This window comes from Dipodomys merriami, unplaced genomic scaffold, assembly GCF_024711535.1.
Source record: "Dipodomys merriami isolate MVZ:Mamm:240054 unplaced genomic scaffold, mDipMer1.0.p SCAF_11, whole genome shotgun sequence".
Classification (NCBI taxonomy): Eukaryota; Metazoa; Chordata; class Mammalia; order Rodentia; family Heteromyidae; genus Dipodomys; species Dipodomys merriami.
The window spans coordinates 14,712,688-14,734,139 of record NW_027202382.1 but is presented as its reverse complement, the minus strand read 5'-3'; the positions used below and the strand labels follow the sequence as shown (position 1 = coordinate 14,734,139).

Sequence of the window (21,452 nt, the reverse complement as noted above, 5' to 3'; positions counted from 1 at the left end):
ATAAATCTTAAGATAACCTTCCATTTGAGCATGGAACTGCCTTTTTTTTATAGCTACATGGTACTATATTCCATTGTTTTATGTGCCAACAATTTATTTAACAAGCATTTAATAAAAACTAAGGTTGTTTTCAACCCTTACTATTAAAACAAATATGTCAATTTCATGTGTGAAATAAATCTACATATATTTCTTAACATAAACCTGAGGGCTCAAAGGGTATGTATGAAGATATATATGTACATTTATATCCATATATGTATTTGTTATATATACATTTGTAATGCCTTAGGTGCTATACCAATTTACAGTCCCATCCCACCAGCATTGTATGAGTACCTGTTCCTTCACACTTTTGCCTATACACTATGCTTCATAATTTCAGTTTTGCCCTAGGAAAATTAATCAGGTTATATGCAAAAGAGGACAACCCTACTTACATTTAAAACTGGGTGAGTACAGCATATGTTTTTTGGATAAATTTAATTCTGATTGGGAGAAGAAATTTTGAAGCTATGTTTATCCATACTGTCTCAAAAACAGGTCTCTCAGTACCTGTAGTCAAAAACGATTCCATTTCCCAGCTCTCAGATAAGCAACCTTTAGCTGGAGAAGAAAGGGAATATAACTCCATGTAGGCAGTTGGGCCCTTGGGCAGAGTGAGAACTATAAGTGGCTCCTGGATGCACCAGAAATAAGGTCTGTGTTAGCAAAAACAAGACTTGGAAAGACAAGTAGTGGTGAGAAATTCCCATAGTTGCCTATGGAGTTGAGAAGCTCCATTAGCTGTTAGGAAAATGAAAATCTTACCTCAAAAAGAAAGTCATGGAGACTTTTTAAAAAAATAATGAAACGAGATTTTTTTCTCTGCCTTTCTGGTTCCTATGAGCAAATATGTCTCAACTTCTGCTCTTGCTTCCAACACTGACTATTCCTGAATATCCTAAAAGTTCTGCAGCTACAAACTACTTATGCCTAGATAGTCCTCATTCCTTTTTCTTTTAAAAAGGTGTTTTTTTTTTCTCTTGAGACAGGGTCTCACTGTGTAGCCTAGGCTGATCTCAAATTCTTGATGCTTTTGTCTCATCTTCCCAAGTGCTTGATGAGATTGCAAGTATGTACCACCATACTCTCAAAAAGTACTTTCTATAGTTCCTCCAATAGACTGAAAATCCTAAGGACAGAATGCCCAATGCCCACTGGCACTGTACTCATTTATACTGAATTATGCTGATTCATGCCATGAACCTCACTTATCATCTTATAAAATTTGCCACCATACCAGGTCCCAAGCAGTCCAGATGGACTGCCATTCCAAGACAGCTGGGAACAATCCAATTACATAGAAACTCAGAATACCTGAGTATATATCTTCTGCTGAGGGATGGTTTGCCTTTTGTACTAGCTCATGCAAAAGTTTTTTTTGCCTCAGTCTTTTCTCTCTTAGAACATTTTTAAAATTGTCGATGCACTTGCTAAGGTAGATGGTCTCTGCACACACTTGTTCTAGGCGTAGTCTGCCTTGTTTAGGAGATTCAGGCCTGGAACACATCTCATTTCCCAAACATGGGGTCAGAGGAAAACTTGGAAAGGAGTATGCAAGAGATAAGTTATTAGAAGCAAGAGAGAAGTTGCTTGGATCTTGAGGTGTGGAGGTGCCTAATCCACCAGAAACCACACTAAGCAAGCTCTCACTGCCCTGACTTCCAGGACTCTCTATGGAACAATCCTGGGCACCTCCTGAACTCCCTGTCCTAAGAAGCCGATCACTGTTCTCTGATTGGGAACCACTTTCATTGCTTTCCAGGTCCTCAGGACTTATGGACCCACTGTTATCTAGCTTCTGAAACACTCCCTGCAGAGCTGAACGGAAGTGGTGAATTGCTCGACCCAGTTTAGTTGTGTAAAACTTGATTTCCACGTCCTCACTCTCCTGTGAGTCACTCAGCACACAAGAAGACTTGTCAAAAACATCCTTAAGGACCTGAGCAGCACATTCTTCCTCTTCATTAAGGTCAATATGAACCATGTTACTAAAGGTCTCAGGTCCTACAATCATTTCCTCCATCATGCTATCAGAGCTCAAAGTGGCAAATCTTCTAGACTTGTCTGCCAAAAGGTCCTCCAGCTGTTTTGAGCTCAAAATATTAAGGCCAGCTTCACAGTCCAGAAGCTTATCCTCTACATTCACTCTCTCTGTCTTCAATGACCCAGGCAGTGACATGCGGCTCCTGGTCTCACTTTTGTTGCTGTAGTCATTTTCTAGCTTTGCTACTTTACATGCTTCAAGTTCTTGGCTGAACTGTTTGAAAAACTGGGATTTCCCCAAATCTTCCTCTTTTGAGATTAACACTAAGGTAGGATCCTCAAGTTGATGGAGGGGGGAAACAGAAGCCTCTTTCCCTGACAGTTCATCACAGCTACCATTGATAACCTGAGATGTCCCTGATGTTCCGTTTACATTCTCTGGCTTAGACACTTCACTTTGCTTTGCTAGGTTGTTATTGAGGAGGAAGCAAGAGTCTTGCTGCTCAGAAACCTCATGTTCTCTATGTTGATTCTGAGTCTTCAGCTGGTATGATCCTGTCATAGGTACTCTGTCCCCTCTTTCCATCTGAAGAACTGGTTTGTTCTGCTTTAAAGAATGTTGACTGCAATCCTGAAGTTGTTGCAAAGATAATAGAGATTCCTTTTGGGGATTCTTACAGCCTGGTAGCCAGTCTGGTTCTTCTCTGGTGGCAACCCTGACTCCAGCACTCTGCAAGAGGATAGATTTCTGCAAGATGAAGTCTCTGTGCTCTAAATGAGCAAGCTTCACCACAGTGGGCCTAGGGGCAGGAGCGGTGCCTTCCCTAAATGCCTCTCTAATGTACCTGTCACACTGCATGCCATTAACACAGAGGTGCTTGGTTAGGAAGTTGTCTACCAGTTCCATGGTATTTTCTGAATCTTGTTCAGGAAGTCCATATAGGTAAAGGATGGCGTCCCCACTGTGTATTCCCACATGGGGTTCTTGGGCCTTTTCTTCCACACATAACTTGGCCAGAGAGCTACTGCCTGTGTGCAAGCCTTCTATTTCACTCAGTACTGAGTCTACACAGCTAGACACCTCATCCACTGAGCCACGGACTTGGTTCAAGTGCTGCTGCAGCTCAGCAATCTCAGTTTGAAGACGGCTGATGCCTTGTAGTTCTCTGATAATATATTCTACTACATCACCCAAAGGCTCTCTTTGTTCACGACTATAGTCCTGGCTATGGCCTCTAGACAAAGGGGACTTGGTTTGGTTCTTTTCTGAGAGCACTTGGCAGCTTGTAGTAATGCTGGCAGATGAGAAGTCCTGAGAACCAGACCCTGAAACACAGGCAGTAGAACCCAGAGGGAGTTGGCTATTGACCTGCTTCCCACAGCTGCAAAGCTGGGCCAGGTCCCCATCTCTATCTCCACCAATGGCTAAGGCTGTTGACCCACTGCAAGGGGGCAGGGAATTGTCCTCTGGTAAGGATTCAACAGGGTCTGAGGATTTGCCCTTGATGACACACATAGTCTCTGCCTTAGCTTTATCTAGGAAAAGCCTGGAGGATCCCAAAGTGACCATGATTTCTTCCTCTGACTCTTGCAACAATCGATTCATGTTCTCCTTAGGGTCTGGGAAGGGAGGCTGTTCTCTACTTTCTCCCTTGTTTCTTGTCAGGATATGTAATAGAAATAGCCTTGGAAGGCAACAGCCTATTCTGTTCTTTTTCAGTCTGTTTCTAGCAATTATTGTTGGCTGATGCCTTGGGCTTAGCCCACAGTGCTGCCTGGAATGGCCTCATATGTGACCTCCAAACCTGGCACATATTATTGGATCCTGGCTTGATTCTTAACCTGTAGCTAGTAAAAAAGGAAAATAGTACATTCATCAGAAAGCAGTAAGATAAGTTTAATCTGTCAAGAATTAAAACAAGAATAATAAGAGCATTATCTTTTAAGACAGCAAAAATCAACCCCAACCAGCCTCCCAACCCTGGCTTTAAAGACTGCTGGCAAACAGTGTTCTCTGCTTGACTTCCCTTTCAAATACTGCTGAGAAATTAAATCAAGACTTTTATGCTCTTGTCAAATACCAAAGGCATCAGTATTGAGACAAACTACCGGGAGGAACATGAGGTAAGGTCAATGAGTGACTTATTTGAATCTTGACAAAATTCAATGCCAGTATCTGGCTTCAGGAATCAATGAACAGATATTTAACCACTAGATCTCAAATCACAAATACAATGGAAGACAAGACATGGGATATTCCTTTCTTTTCTGTTTTGTTATTCTGATGAAGACTCAAATACTCTACAGTTGATCCCTCTCTGTGCTTGCAGCAAAAGTAGCTCCCTTTGTTTAGCAACTGTTAATTTGCAATATTAAATTTGGAAAATTATTTCTACATCTAATTCCAGAATAGTATGGTATAGTCACTGTCTAGAAATTAGGTGACATTTAGCATATTTGGATCTAGAGGAGCAGACAATCAGCCAAAGGAACACATGATGATGGGCTTAGAATGAAGTCAGATGAATGTTCAGACTCAGCTTAGTGCTCTTGAACTCTACTTATTAGCCCCTCAAGGCTTGGTATATCCAAATCAATACCAGGTTCAGCTTTACTGGCCCACAAAGGATCCTTCAGGGTACTATGGTAAGTGCTTACCAGCATACGGTCACTGCTCAAGTAAGGAGTTGCTTTAATACCCTAATTGTCCTGGTGAAAGTAATGCATGGAAGACATGGAGAGTTGATTACATCACAGAGGACTCCAGGATGCTTTGATTTCCAAAACCTTGGAGGCAGACCTGCTATCAGTCTCGGCCCTAAACTCCATTCCACTGATGACTATAGTACAGAGACAGATGAAAATGTACTTAATTTGAAGTGGGAATCCATTACTTTTTTATTAGAAACATGCAAAGAGTAGGGAAGGAGCAGGGTGGAAAACATAAAAGGTATGCAGAGACCTAGAAGAAACATAGGAAAATACCAATACTCTCTGGTTCTTCTAGACTCTGAAGGTTTAGGAGAAGATATGCTACACTTACTTTCTTTGGTAAAAGGCAGTGTCTTCATTCCAAATCTTCTAAAACTCTACCTCCTTTTATTTTACTTAAATTAATCCCCAAAGAGGAAAATTGCCTTGAAGAATGCAAGCTAACTATTCTCACAACAACTCATTTTTAGGAAAAGTCACCATCTACAGTTATATTCTGTTGGCACTATGCTTCCCTAGATGAGAAACCAGAAGGACCACTCATAGAACTTGGGATAAAGATGAAGCTAACTCCTTTTATGGGAGATAACTAGGTCAAGAATCTAGAGACAAAAACTAGATGAATTCCCATTTCTTATTTTCTCATCTTTTCTCTAGCCCCTCTAAAAACTTCAACTTTACTGTCCCCAGGGACAGCAAAGAGACCCAAATCATCCATTATTGCTTTACCTCAAGATCTTAAAGAGCAAGGACACATCTAGTTTGGCCAACTTCCTCCAGCCTTCAAGGATGCTCTTTGCATATAACCTGAATTCTTAAAGTTGGGCCTGGTGTTCAGCTGCCTAGGCAGATCAACTTCCAATTCTAAAATTAACCCAAATTCTTCCTTCTCTTTTTCCACAAGTAAAAATATCTGTATTTCCAAAAATACTCCTTTCTTTTTTCCTCAGACATACAAGAATTAGGTATTCTCAATTTGGTGCTTTGACACTTGGTATTAGCCTTAAACTCTATTGCTCTACAAGAACTAGACATACCAATGAGCGTTTCAAGTTAGTCCCAAAGGAGAAAGACATCTTACTAAACAAAGATGGAACCTCTCTCTACAAATATAGGAAACCATGAGCAAATGCTACTGGAGTGAGGATCAGGACACTTAAGTGTGGGTCTCGCTTCAATAGTGTGACCTTGATTAAACTCACTTCTCTGTGTATTAGTTTTCTTACCTATAAAGTAGGGGAAGATAATTACAGAAGCATTCTAAAGGTAAATCAAGAAACTAGTACTTAGTAAACTGTAAGGCACTGTAGTGTTCTTCTTATTACCAACACAGCAAGTCCCTGAGTTGAGGAAGCATTGAAACAAATATCTAAACCAAGTATCCAATCACCTAAATGATATATTGAATGAACCATGACTTCTACTCCTGCCCCAGACTTCTTCCTCTCCCTTCCTACAGCAGTGCCTAGAACCCCATAAATAGAGTGATATCCTTTAGTCTTAAATTCTATGCTTTCTTTCTTAAAGCAAGAAAAGAGAAAATGGCCGAGCGCTGGTGGCTCACGCCTGTAATCCTAACTACTCAGGAGCTAGGATCTGAGGATCATGGTTCAAAGCCAGCCCCAGGAGGAAAGTCTGTGAGACTCTTATCTCCAATTAACCAACAGAAAAACTAGAAGTGGTGCTGTAGCTCAAGTGGTAGAGCACTTGCCTTGAGCTGAAGAGCTCAGGGACAGCGCCCAGGCCCAGGGTTCAAGCTTCATGACTGAAAAAGATGGAAGGAAGGAAGGGAGGGAGGGAGGGAGGGAGGGAGGGAGGGAGGGAGGGAGGAAGGAAGGGAGGAAGGAAGGAAGGAAGGAAGGAAGGAAGGAAGGAAGGAAGGAGGAAGGAAGGAAGGAAGGAAGGAAGCAAGGAAGCAAGGAAGGAAGCAAGGAAGGGAGGGAGAAAGGGGAAGGGGAAGGGGAAGGGGAAGGGGAGGAGGGGGGGAGGGGGGAGGGAGAGGCGGAAGGGAAGGGAAGGGAAGGGAAGGGAAGGGAAGGGAAGGGAAGGGAAGGGAAGGGAAGGGAAGGGAAGGGAAGGGAAGGGAAGGGAAGGGAAGGGAAGGGAAGGGAAGGGATCACTGGATTCCTAGCACTTCACTTGAATGTGAGGAAGACTTCTAGCCTCCTTCAGGTAGCCTGACAACATGAAGAAGGGCCAAAAGAGTAAAAGAATTAAGGCTTTTCTTTTAAGTGAGGCACAGAACTCACTTCCAGATCTTCAGGGGCCAGTTTCACTTCAGTTCAGATGTGACAATTTGTCAGGAACAAAACGAAGTTGATTTTCCTGTTATGTCAATGAAGGTCACATTAACCTGAGGCCTATCTGCTTCTCCCTCTCAGATCAACATCCTAGGTAGACTCAGCCTAGCTTTATGGACAGTCCTGCTAGTGGCTGGCTGCATGGGAGATAAATTGCATAGCCATTTTCTGTGGCCTTCTGAAGGACTGAAGGTAGAGCTATTTGGTTCCCTATTTCAATAACAAATAAGAAATTTCCAGCTACAGCTGCCCTATCACCTTTCCTTAGGTCCAAACAAAAAACATTTGTTTTCCATATTAAACAAAAAAAAACCCACCTCTCTAAACCTTTTTCTGAATTGGTAGCCACTGTCTCTCTCTGAGTCTAATTTAAAGAATTATCTATTGGGGATAAAGATTCCACAAAAGCACCAAATTCACTCAGTCATCGGGTCTCCAGGCTCTAAAGTGGGAGACAAGTTCTTTGAGATGACAGAGGATAAACTAATTACTTCACTCAGAACTCAACAGCATACCAGAAGTCAGAAGGGCATGAAGGCCAACTATGACCAAGAGACCCAATTCACCTTGTTCCCTAGCCTCCCTTTGCTACTAATGTCTACAGGAATGAAATGACAAGGGTCAAACTATAGAAGGACCATCTCATCTCCATATCAGTTTAAATAAATTAGTACCTAAGCAGTATTCCAGGTACTACACTATCTGGCAAGGAGATAAGACATAGCTTCTGCTCTCTAATATAATCAGGTTTAGAGAGAGATAGAAACATAAACAATCACACTATGAAATAATACATGTCATTGTCATAGTTGTAAAGCAAGCCAGCAAAAAAAAAAAAAAAACAGTGTTTAATTCAAGGGGCAAAGAATGGGAAGGAAGTGAGAGACAAAACCGGGAGAGGTGGGCTGGGAAGATGGCTTAGTGGTAGAATGCTTGCTTTGCATGCAGCACCAAATAGCAGAAAAAGCTGGAAGTGGCACTGTGGCTCAAGTGGTAGAGTGCTAGCCTTGAGCTGAGAGACAGGGGCCAGGCCCAGAGTTCAAGCCCGACAACTGACAAAAACAACAACAAAACAAACAACAACAACAACAACAAAAACAGGAGAGGTAAGGCTAGAGAGAAGTAAATGTTTGAGCTGAAATGAAATAAGGAGGCCTAAAAGCCTCCTTCAAACCTAGCCCTATAGTTTCCATCAATGAACTCAGTGCTGTTACTCTGCTCTATCTTGTTGGGCTATCCATTCTGATTCACTCAAAACTTCATGCAAGTAATCTCTAAACTGACCATGGCTTTGGTATTCTTTTCCTGAGGAAGGCCTAATACTGGGGGCTGGGGGGCAGGATGGAGGGGGCGGGGGAATCTGTTGCCTTTCAAGGAATATCTGCATTTGAAGAGGAACACACAGAAAAACAAAACAAATTAACAAAAAAGATTAAAGCTTTAATGATGGAAAGCTGAGAATTAGAGCAGGGAACAGATCTTTAATCATATCTCATGAGCACTGGCCTACCAAAAAACTAAGAAAAAAACTTTTCTCTGACTTGTCAAATAAACATAATTATAAATGTGACTATTCCTTGTAAAAATTGCCTGTGACCCAAATCTTGGCTTGGATGAAACAACTAGGGGCCTCTGGGAACAGACAAGTATTTTACATTTATATCAAGCAGCCGCTCAATTTGTGTGAAACAATCCCAGTAGGCAGTAAGCAAGACCTCTGAGCCCCACATGGAGGATAGATTATTCCTGGGCTGTTTGCCATTTATGTTATATGATTAATCTGGTAAAAAGGAATACATTTCTAGGGTCACAGCAGGTAGTGGCACTCTTACATGTTAATCTTTAGGAAAGAATCAATGCCTACAGGGTATCTTGTCAGGCCAGTGATCAGGGCACAAGGTATAAGGAATGACTTTAGCTAAGAGGAATTAAGAATTTAGCATGGTCATTCCTAGGACCTGTCAGGAATATGTTGTGCTGGAGCCTACTGAATAATTTTGTTTAACTATCATAGTGCTTTTCTAAATTTTGAATTTCAAACACAATAGGCAGAACAGGAACTCTAGCATCTCAAAAACTCAATTGCCCAAGTATTCGTTTTCTTTTTCTTTTCTTTTTTCCAGTCCTGGGGCTTGAACTCTAGGCCAGGGTGCTATCCCTTAACTTCTTTTGCTCAAGGCCAGGGCTCTACCACTTGAGCCACAGTACCACTTATGGCTTTTTCTGAGTAGTTTATTGGGGATACTGAGTCTTATGGACTTTCCTGCCCCGGCTGACTTCGAACTGTGATCCTTAGATCTCAACCTCCTGAGCAGCTAGGATTACAAACAAGAGCCACCTGTACCTGGCTTGCCCAAGTGTTCTTGACATAAAATTGCAGCCTTGTTGTTGTCATAGTCTGAGTGGGAAGTTCTTGCTTAGGGCTATATACTATGCTTAAGTTGTTTCTGAATTTCTACTGCCTAGAACGGGACCTAGCATAAAGCCTGGCACACAGTGAGAACTTAGTGACATGAAAAGGGAAAAGGAGTTGATAGCAGAGCTGAATTAGAATCCAGGTTTCCTTCTTTCTTATCTACTTCTCTTTCCATGGTAACATGCCACCTTCAAGTTCTAGGTTTCCTTCTAGACTGATGTCTTCCAACCTGTTTTCATTGTAAGAACTAAACTGGAAATTCTCCTCAATTATACTTACTCACAATTTTCTGAAACTCAGGACAGAAATTATCAAACTATCAATATCTGGTAAATCTCCAGCATATTAATTATCTGATAGGTATCTGTCCACTGGTAGGGAGAAGTCCTATCATGGTTCCTGTCATCCCTAGAGCTGCTCTGATGGGCCTAGAGTAGCACTAACCAATAGAAATATAACATGATCCATATATGTTATTTAAATTTTTCTAGTAGCCACAAAAAAGAAGTGATATTAATCTGAAAGGTTTTATTTAACCTAAAATCCAAAATATTATTTCAACATGAAATAATATAAAAATTAATTTAATTATATATTTGCATTCCTTTTTCATATGAAATCTTTGAAATATCATGTGTATGTTATCAGTATAGCACATTTCAAAATAGACTAAAGACCTCAATCACTCAACAGTCACATACAGCTAATGGTTACCTTACTGGACAAGTCTAAAAGGCTAGGGGACAACCAGGTAGTCTTGAAAACCTTGCAGCTACTACAAAAAGCAGGCTGTCATCTCAGTGGCAATAGAATGCTCTGTTTCTGTCACTCATCTTTTTTGCCTTTGATCCTAGCTGGAAGCAGCATCTTTCTATTTTGTGGCTGACTCAGTCCTCAAGGATACAAAGAACCAAGGATACAAAGTAATGAGACCTGAATCCCAATCTTTTCTCCCTCTCAGTCCTACACTTTCTCAGAGTCCTGTAGCTCTATTTAGCTTTGTTGTAGTACTCTGGGAAAAACTACAGGATAAACTTGACTATTTCAACAGAAGCTTCCACTTTCACATATAAGGCTCAGAGATCTTACATAGACAAAAGCATAATCTCAATGGAGCTAGATCAAAGGTCCACTAGAGGGACATGTTATAATGGTGTATATATACATATATATATATACACATATATATGTTTTGGATTTTTTGTTTACATTATTCTCATCATAATAACCCTGTGAGAGTTATAATCAGAATTTCATAGAAGAGAAAAATAGAGCTTAGAAATGCTTAGACTTCACCAAAGTCACCAAGGAAGGCTAGGATTTAAAAGTGGGTTTTCAATCTATAAAGTATAATTCATTACACATGAATTATATAAATACACATATAAATTCATGTGGTATGAGAGCTGAATTAATACATTAAATAGGACAATATAGCCCCTCTACACACATACAGACAAGGTTGGGAAGGTATTTTAAGTATAGATAAGAGGAGGAAGGCCACCTAAGTACATTTATAAACCCATGAAAGGATAGATGATCTCTATAGATGAAAGTACACAGAAGGAGAGCTGTCTTATGTATATTCATGCAAGATGAGTAAGAGTTTGTCTACATGTAATATACATTCGGGAAAGGAACAAACAGGTAACTTATAAACACATACAGATACATCACTAAGGAGAAACACTGTTTGTACACAAATATGCACATGTCCAGTAAGGTGGATAGATTATTTGTACACATGCAACAGAGTACCCAGGAGGAATACATGGCCAAAATATCAGCATACAAACAAGTGCACATGAAGATTTTACCCTAGTGCTAAGAATGCTAGTTTTCACCCATTATGATGACCCTTAGCAGCAAGTTGGCTCAAGCAGTTATGTAATTAATGTGGCTGCTCTATATTCCACCCACAAATGCTTTGCTTTTGTCCCTGCTTGTCTCCAGTCAGTCATACACTTGATACCACTTACCTTGGCTGCTGCGACCACAATAAGGGTTAAGAAAATGAAAAGAAAAAAACGAAACACATTAAAAGCACGAATTATCACGTTTTACAATGTAATTGCTGCCTTTAAGAGGAAATCCATTCAGAAGCACTTCTTGGTTTGACAGTGAAGCCACAGGATGAACTTTCTGAGCCAAGCACTGCCGTTTGCCCAAAGGACTGAGCCAAGGAGCTATTATTCTCAGTTGCACCCAGCTGGCTGGTTCCACAGTGCAAAGTTGCCGGCAGGAACAATGCCCAGCAGATATATTTCCTCACTGAAGGCGGGGCAGGAATCTCGATGCTGCAAATCTAAGAATCCAAACTGGTCCACACCTCTCTGCACAGGGCGGGATTCTGACCACCAGGCTGATGAAGACAACAGCAGCCAAACTTCAGCTGGATGTGGAATCCTAACTCATTCAATTCCGTGCTTTGAGACTGAGAGGAAAGCAGGGCAGCTCCTGCTCCTGCTGCTGCTCCTCCTCCTCTCCAGCTGCTTCCTGCATGCAACCTCCCATAGGGCACCAGCCCTCCTCACACGTTGCTGGCGCACACACCCCCTTCCCAGCACACTCACGCACACACAACCCTTGCCAACAAGCTCACTCACACACCCTGGGTGAGTCTCTCTCTCTCTCTCTCTCTCTCTTTCTCTCTCTCTCTCTCTCTCTCTCTCACTAAATATAGACTCTACTCTCTCCCTTCCCCCATTTCCTTCGTTCTTTCTTCTCTACCCTCTTTCTTTCTCCCCTATCTATCCAATTCTTTCAATATCTAGGCTACAGAATATAAAGAGAAACATAAGACAGTCTGTACTTTGGCAAGACCCTAATTCAAAGGAAAACCAAAACACAGCAAGAAACTGTTGGAGTACAATACAAAGGAGTCTTCCCTTCTACTAAAAGAAGCTCTGCCGGGCGCCGGTGGCTCACGCCTGTAATCCTAGCTACTCAGGAGGCTGAGATCTGAGGATCGAGGTTCAAAGCCACCCCGGGCAGGAAAGACTGTGAAACTCCTATCTCCAATAAACTACCTGAAAACTGGAAGTGGTGCTGTAGCTCAAGTGGTAGAGTGCTCGCCTTGAGCTGAAGGCAGGGACAGCACCCAGGCCCAGAGTTCAAGCCTCAGGACGGCCAAAAAAAAAAAAAAAAGAAGCTCTAGGTTGGTTGGGTTTTGTGTATATATATTCTGCTGTCAGTCTTTGGGAAGGTGGACAGGTAAAGTGCCCAATTGAAGTTCACATCAAGTAGTACAGTCTTCCCAGAGTACACATGAACTACAGAGTTCTGATAACCACTGCAAAATAATCCAGAAATTAGAATTTTCTCTAGTCAGTGAGTAGGAAGAAATGGGGGGGGGGGTTAGCTGAGCAAGCAAAGAGAGACCCTTAACTATAGAAGTCAAAGATTGCATTAGAATCCAGATTTCAGAACTTGGTAACCTAAAGTACTATTACATTGACCAAAAGCTATCTAAGGTTCAGGATCTGTTTGCATGCACCCAAATTTCCCCAATCTTCTTGGCCAATAGCTGCCTTATCTCCCTGGAGACTTTGCTAGCCCAATGCCTCTCACATGGTCCTTCTCCCTCATAATTCAACCATTCTAGTTAGGATTCATGGAAAAATGAATGTCGTCATCTTCATAACAACATAATGTTCAAGTATATGCAAGGGACCCTTGAAGCTATAGGCCATAAAATGCCAAGATCATAAAATATGATGCCTCTTTCCAGTCTACAACCACAAGTCTGGATTTTTTTTTTAATTGCTTTCTCTGCCTAGAGAACCTCAGAATCATCAGTATAGAGACATGATCAGCCAGTTATCTAGTGAAGTCATTCTTCTCTACTTTCCCTGAACTTGATTAAAGAAATTAGGCCTCAGGCCAACAGTGGTAGGCAAATTTGATGCGCCCAGAATGCCCAGGCTAGGCTCCCAAATCCTTTACCTGCCATATTGTGTGACAATCCAGAATAGAATGCAGCCTCTTTAGCCTAGGAATTAGGTAGTCTATGGGGACTACCTTAGGATCTATCACTGTAGAACTAACTGGTAATTCTATATGATGGATAAAACAAGCTTTTAAATTAGCAATGATTTCCTTGGCTTATCCAAGATCCTAAGGCACAAAGACTGATTTCAAAGCTATCATTTGCCTCTCTACTGCCTTCTTCCAATAACATTCCTTCCCCTTAAACCAAAGAAGAAAATTTAAACTCCAAAGAATGCTAAACATCCCATTTCTTAACCATCTACCTCATTATGCAGCCAGCACTGACAGCAGAGCAAATACCTCCTAACCCAGTTGGAGCTGGCTGGATGACAGAAGAGATAAGGGCTGACAGCAAAACTATAACCACATCTAAATACAGAGAAAAAAATAACTTGAAAACTGTCAAATTTCAGTGGAAGTCACAGCCAATTTATAGTGGAGTTTCCCAGAGTTGAGCCAGGAGAAAGAGGTAAAAGGTTTAAAACAAGAAATATGGGGAAAGCTGATTAAATCAGAATTCCTTCCCCAGCATAAGAAGCCAAGAGCAGTGAGTAGTTATCAGGTTTGGAGCTGAGCATTTTAAGATGAAAAGAAGTTGACTATCTCAAGACTGACGTTGATCTCCCAAGCTAAGACTTGACCAGTCCTATCTATAGGGCCTGCCTGAGACCCTGGGTGTTATTCTAAAGGTTAATGGATCCTGTCTTGCCCAACTGCCTACCAAACACATCCAAAGCATCATTGAAGCAGCTTGGGATCCCCAGAAAAATGAAAGGTTAGATGTATATTTAGGATACTGGGCACAACCAATTTTGCTACCTTTATAGTCTTCAAACTTCACATGAGAGCTCATTTGGCTTTGATAGCAAATTACCCTTGTATCTTACTATCTTCTCATGTTTCAGCAAGAGTAAGGGGAAAAAATGGAAAAATGGTAAACAGCAGTCAGTATAAGCTCTGAGAGGGGCTCTGTCAATCATCATTCTACAAAATATCAGATATCATATGGCTAGAGACTAACAAGCCTCCTTTGGCAAAGGTAGGTCATTTCCATTTCTTGAACCTTGTAAACACGAATGCAGCCTCTGTCACATTAGATCTGGCCCTTGGGAATCCTAGGTAAGCTAAGAGGATGAGGTGCTTCTTCAAGTAAGAAATAACACAGCACCCACCTCAGCTGGGAAACTTTTTCAGCACAAGGCTGCTTAAGAGCTATCTGGGCAGAAACGGAAAAACAGATTGGGTTAAGAAGGGAAAGGCATTTATCCAGAAGCTGTGAAATGCTCTCAACAGACATTCTCAAGGTCTGGTTCCCAATTTAAATCTTTGCAGGGATCTTTGCCTAGAGACAGATGAGTCAAGATGGAAATTCAACATGAAACACTGACACTCACGCAGAGTTGTGGGAAGGTTCAGAGCAGCAGGAACACTAAAGGGGAGCTGAATGGGTGGGTTACTCAGAAGACCACCTGGTGCACAAAATTCCTTGTTAACTAAAGCAACTAAGTGGTGTCACAGGGACATTGGAGGAGGGCCTCGCCAATTACAATTCTCCTCTCATACAGCCAATCTATGTCTCCCCACAGCCAGATATAACTTGTTTGGAAGCAAAGAACATGTCCACTCCAAACCTGGCTTTCCTTTTCAAGAATTACTACTTGATCCTAGGAGAGTCAGGACCAGCAGATGCCTACCATATACCTTATCATAGTTACATAACATGGTGCAAATGATTGGCGGGGGGGTCCCCAAGTCTATTTATGTAAAAATTAAGGAGTCAGTGAGAATTAAGAAATCAGTCTGTATTTTCTTCCCTTACCACTAAAAAAGGCCAGAAGCAACAAGAAGAAGCTGACAGGTAGATACACAGCTAAGATTTGTTTCAGGTGTAAGGAAAATGGTTCATTCTAGTGCCTTAGAAAAGTCCAGTTTCTACAGAATTATGCTGTCCCTAAACTACTCAGAAACTATATACAAACAAAGAATGATGAGCAATGGGAAGTGATCCTCTTTCTTCCCTCAGGAATATGCCACCCCAGGGGAATGATGAACCTGGCAAGAAATGTGCTGATGTGCTAAGACATAGCTGCTAAGCAGCCTAAATCAGACCCGACAACCTGCAAAGTAAGCCTAAGGAATAACAAATTGCTGACAAAGCTCAGTCCTGCAATCAGGTCAATCACTATACCTTATTAATGAAATTTTGAGCATAAAGAACTAATAAATAAAGTCATTGGGAATGTCCAGTTAAACAGGTTTTTGGCCTGTCCTGTCAAAGACTGTGGTCCCATATCATTTTAGGACCGAATGATTAAAAACTTTTTTTTTTTTGGGGGGGGGGGCCGTCCCGGGGCTTGAACTCTGCCTGAGTGCTGTCCCTGAGCTCTTCAGCTCAAGGCTACTGCTCTACCACTTGAGCCACAACACCCACTTCCAATTTTTCTGGTGGTTAATCAGAGATAAGAGTCTCATGGATTTTCCTGCCTGGGCTAGCTTTGAACCACAATCCTCAGATCTCAGCCTCCTAAGTAGCTAGGATTACAGGCATGAGCCACCAGTGTCCGGCTGGTTAAAACCTCTTAATCAAGACAGCATCTATATTACTTCACTTGCACATAACCCTGGTCAAAAGTCATAGCTTGTATACTTAGGACTAATGCAGGTCCTGAATTAGTATCTATTTAAATATGCATCCAACCAATCTACAGATGGCTTCAATCTGTATAACCAAGGGGAGCCACGGTGCCAAGTGCTGATGATTTTCTAAGAGAAACCCAATAAATGAAATTTCTTGTTTATTTAAAATTTGAAAATTCATGGAGAAGAGAGTATCTTATTACTAAAAGCTGACTGACTGACTTGATCAAATATTCCTTTTAGTTCTTTCTGGCTTGTTCTGAGGTTTGTCTTAAGCCAAGCCTAAATCTGGAGCAGTGTCTTGGCTTAGGCCTCTGTCACTATTAGCTTTTAGAAAATATAAATAGCCAGTGTGTAAATCTCTGTCTCTGGATTAATGAGAGACCCCAAGGAGGAAGTTATTTCCTACAGGATTTTCCATATATTAAAAAATATCAGGTGTTGAATACTGAATTATACACAGGAAGATAATGTAGACAGGGAAAAACAGGCAAGTGTCAATGGCTCATGCCTATAATTCTAGCTACTTGGTAGGCTGAGATTTTAGAATCAAGATTTGAAGCCAGACCAAACAGATAAATTCTTATCTCCAATTAGCCACCAAAAAAAGCCAGAAGTAGAGTTGTGGTTCAAGTAGCAAAGCACCAGCCTTGAGCAAAAAAAAAAAGTTAAGGGACAGTGAGTACGTAGGCCCCAATACTGCCCCCAACACACACACACACACACACACACACACACACACACACACACACACACACACACACACACACACACACACACACACACACACACACACACACACACACACACACACACACACACACACACACACAATAAAAGAAAACATTTCAAATTAAAGCAGTAAAAATTACTTTGGTACTTAGTATAGGCTGAACTATAATAGAAAATAAATTTTAAGCCCCCTCCTCAAAATCTATATGTTGATATCTCACAAGATGATAGAATTTTGGGAGATGGGGCCATTTAAGGTCAGTAATTATGATGGCAGAGACTTCATGAATGAGATCAATGCTGTTTCAAAAACAGATCCGAGGGAGCTCTTTCATTCTTTCTGCCATATGATACATAGTGAGAAGGTGACATTTGTAGATTAGAACCTGGCTCTCACCTGACACTGAACCTGCCAGTTCCTTGATCTTGATTCTCCACAACCAGAACTATAAGAAACAAGTGTTTGCTGTTTACAAAGCACTGAGTTTTAAGTATTTGGCTCTGGTAGCCTGAATGGACTTCAACAAACTGTGTTATTGCCTCTCCCTTCCCACAAATGTATACATTGAAATGCTATCCCCCATTATCTCAGAATGGGCCCTTCTTTGGAGATAAGGTCCTTATAGAGGTAAACAATGAGGTTCATAGAGTCAGCCCTAAGCCCGTAAGACTGTTATCATTATGCAAAGGGGAAATTACACTGGGCACAGTGGTACATTCATGTGATTTTAGTATTAGGAGGCAAAGGCAGGAGGATTGTATTTTAAGACAGTCTGGACTATCTAGTCAGAACATGTCTCAGAAAAGTATAGCAGAGATTTGATCTTAAAGATAGAAGGATGACATGGGGAGAAAAAGGGACCATTTACAAGCCAACAAAAGGACTGTAACAGATCGTTCCCTCATCACCTTCAGAAGGAACTAACCCCCTTACTTTGATTTTGGATTTCTACCCTCCAGAATTATTGATATAAGAAAGCTTTGTTGTTTTAAGCTAGCTAGTATGGCAAACTTAGAAAACTAAAACCTTTCAAAAATACTAATTCCATAAAAAAATAAAAATAATAAACAACTGAGTAACTAAGTATTCTGTGAGGCATGATAAAATGATAATATCTTTGTCCTGAGGGAGTTCATAACCTAGTGGAGGAAATGTTATAGCATAGGGCAATTGTTATACATTTCAAGGGAGGGTAGTGTCAGTCTGTGCTTGCATGACTATAATGCAATTTACTGAGAAAGGAAATATAAAAGAGGATGTGGAGGAGGAAGACAAAATGATGAGTATAGTCTGAACATGTTGTATGAGGTGCCCACAGGCAACTGGATATGCAAGTCTGGGACTCATGAAAGATAACTGGAGTTTGCAGTTTAGGATTCATTAGTAACAGGTAAAACCATGGGTGAGATTATCTAGGTAAGAAAGGGAAGTGAAAAAGAGAACCCTAGAAATGATCAAGTTTTAAGAAGCAAACAGAAAGGAGAATTACTATGTAGGAGATAAAGATGTAATTGTCAAAAATAAGAAAAAGATTTGAAAGTGAAGATAAAACAAATGCCAAGGAGGAAGACTGTCTTAGGGAGAAACCAGTCAACAGTTTTTAATCTTTCCTGTCACGGGGAAAAAAAATGCTCCGGGGTGTTGATTTTCATGTAGAATGACCTTCCTAATTAGTCATATTTGGATATATTTGGTATGTACTGAATAAACACATTTTCATAGCACACTTGACAATAACAGTCTAAAGAATGGATATAAGTATCTCTTTCCATCAACTTCAAAGAGTCATATTTTATATACTATGGAAAGTTAGGATATGCTCATTTTGAATTTGGTGGTAAACATCAGCTGTACTATTGAACACAACTTGTCTCTTATAAGGAGCCATGGCTCTCCTTGATGACAGTGTGCTTGTAAACATAGGATGCAAGTTATCCTTAGATTTCCATCTTTCTAAGCTCATTTTATTTCTTGAACATTTCCCAATATTTAATAACAATTGCTAACTTAGTATCTTCTGGGAGTCCATCTGTTAAGAATTCTCTGACCACCCTAATCCAACGAGCTTGCTCTTTGCTTTTGAAGTCCTAAGGCAAGTTATATTACATGCGTTAATCATTCATTTTGCAATCAAAGGATTATGATTGTTTTGTAATACCACTTTATGTTTTTAAATATTTATTCCTCAAGACATTGATGATTATCTACTAAACATTAGGAGCTATGCTAGGAATTGGCATTAGTGGCTGACCTCAGTATAGAAAAGGAATTAAAAGCCTGTATATGCAAGGAAAATTCAAGTGGAAAGCAGCTGTAACATGAATATATATGGCCAAGGAAAGAACCTTTGAAACTCTGAACTAAGTATTTTTCCCCTTATTCTTATTGTAAAGCTGATGTACAAAGGGGTTACAAAAGTCAGGTAATGCGTATGTTTCTTTTTGAAGAGTGTCACCTCTTCCCTTCTTTCCTCCTAGTTTTTTCCTCCCAACCCCCGCCTTCCTCACAAGTTGTATAGTTCATTTTCAACATAGTGTCTAGTGAGTATCTGCTACATTGGTTCAGTCTTTATCCCACCATTTCTGTGCTTCCTCTTACCATCCCTAAAACAGATAAACTTCCCTACAGACAAAAGGTACATCAACTGAAAACAGCAACAAAGGAGAAAAAAAAAAAAGCAAAATAACAAAAAAACCTCTTGTCTCCATTTCTTGGAAAACTAAGTATTTCTATCTACATATATTAGGCCCCCATGGCATATTAGGCAGATAATGTCAATGTCTATGCTTAATTCCTAAGACTTCTGACTCAAACCTCTGCCAGACCTCCTACCTTAATAAGCCAGGATGGATAAACAATCTCTCTTTACAGATTATGAAAGCAAAAATAGATAAATGGTACTACATTAAACTAAAAAGTTTCTGAATAGCAAAGAAAACAGTAAACAAAATGAAAAGGCAACCTAGGAACTTAGAAAAATATCTATAATAATGTATTTTATAAGGTTAATATTTAAATTCTACAAGAAACCTTTAAAACTCAAAAAAAAATTTTTTTTTTTTTTGTCTTGGGGCTTGAACTCTGGGCTTGGGCACTGTCCCTCAGCTCTTCAGCTCAAGGCAAGCCACAGCACCACTTCTGGTTTTCTGGTGGTTTACTGGAGATAAGAGTCTCATGGCCTTTCCTGCCCGGGCTGGCTTTGAACCTTGATCCTTAGATCTCAGCTTCCTGAATAGCTAGGATTATAGGCGTGAGCCACAGGCACCCAGCAATAATGCAATTTTTAAACTAGCAAAGGACCTGACAAGACATTTTGCCAAAGAAGACATAAAAGTAGCCAACAGGCATATGAAAGGTGCAAAACACCACTAATGCCAAGTGAAACCACTATGCAATGCCACCTAACACTAAAGATAACTATCATCAAGAAGACAGGAGAAGACAAGAATAGGAATAAGGAATTTATACGTCCACCTAGTACGAACAGATAGAGATGTAAATGAACATAGCAAGTATGGAAACACCATAGAGGTTCCTAAAGAAATTTAAAATATAATTACAGTATGACTCAGCAATCCCTCTTTTGGATATACCCAAAGATGAAATCACCATTTCATAAAAATATCTGTATTCCTATGTTGGTTGCAATGTTTTTCCAATAGCCATGAAATAAAAACAACCTAGGTACCTATTGGTAAATTAATAAAATTTGGTATTTGTATATGTAAAATACACAAACATAATAGAATTTTAAAAATTATGATTCTATAAGGATCATGGTTTGAAGCCACCCAAGGCAGAAAAATCTGTGAGACTTTAATCCCATTAAACAGTAGAAAGCCAGGCATGGCTCAAGTATTCAAACACTAGCAGTGGACAAACAAAGAAAGTGTGAGTTCAAACCCTAGTACCAAGAGAAAAAAAAAAAAAAAGAGCACAGAAAGCAAAAGAGCAAGATCTAACAAATTATCCTAGTGGGAGGCATGTGAAAAGGAAGAATGAAAAGTTACACTGTGATTCTGAGTGGGTGTCTGCAGAATGATGTTGATATTAATACAAGCAGAGAACAAAAGAAAAAGAGTAGGCCAAGGAGGAAAGTTTTGAACACTTGGAAATTGTGAATGCAACTATATATGAAGGACAAAGCCATATCAAAAAGGAAAGGCTACTCCATTATATTTGGGAGTCATCTGCATAGAAATCTAGCTGAAAGTCTGTTGGCTGCTTAGTACAGTAGCTGCCACACAGCAATGACTCAATTGAAGACTCAAAAAAAAAAAAAAACAGCAGCTGTGGAGATCTGAGATTAAACAAAGTATCTGAAGAGCTAGATTGGTAATAAATTTCCAGTATGCATAGGTCCTGGGTTTGATTCTAGCAGTGGTGGGAGACTGTAGAAAAAGACAGGAATAAAAAAGGAACCAGTAAGATGAAAAAAGAAGACAAAAAAGGGAAATTACAAAAAGCAACTGTTTTTAGCATTACGAAGTGCTACAGAGAAAATGAGACTGAGCCAGAAAAAGTACCTGAGAAGTATTTAGCTAAATATTTTAAGTATTAAGCTGTTAATTATTTCTACCTCCCTGATAACCTATAAGCTGCTGTAGGGTTCAAAAAATCTTTTTTAATTTAATTT

At 40.3% G+C, this 21,452-nt stretch overlaps 1 protein-coding gene across 6 annotated transcripts in view; it reads right to left on the bottom strand.

Annotated features, from left to right (window-relative positions):
* Unc13b (unc-13 homolog B) overlaps positions 1-21,452 on the bottom strand; it is a 174,449-nt gene that overhangs the window by 49,299 nt on the left and 103,698 nt on the right. The window contains exons 1-2 of one of the 6 annotated variants that reach the window (XM_070009368.1): positions 11,436-11,871; positions 1,360-3,876 (exon numbers count right to left, since the gene is read on the bottom strand). The exons of the other annotated variants lie outside the window; for them this stretch is intronic. Of the exons in view, the coding sequence (XP_069865469.1) occupies positions 1,360-3,634 (2,275 nt within the window). The 5' untranslated portion in view covers positions 3,635-3,876; positions 11,436-11,871. Of the gene's footprint in view, positions 1-1,359; positions 3,877-11,435; positions 11,872-21,452 lie in introns of those variants that run through there. 6 annotated transcript variants of the gene reach the window in all.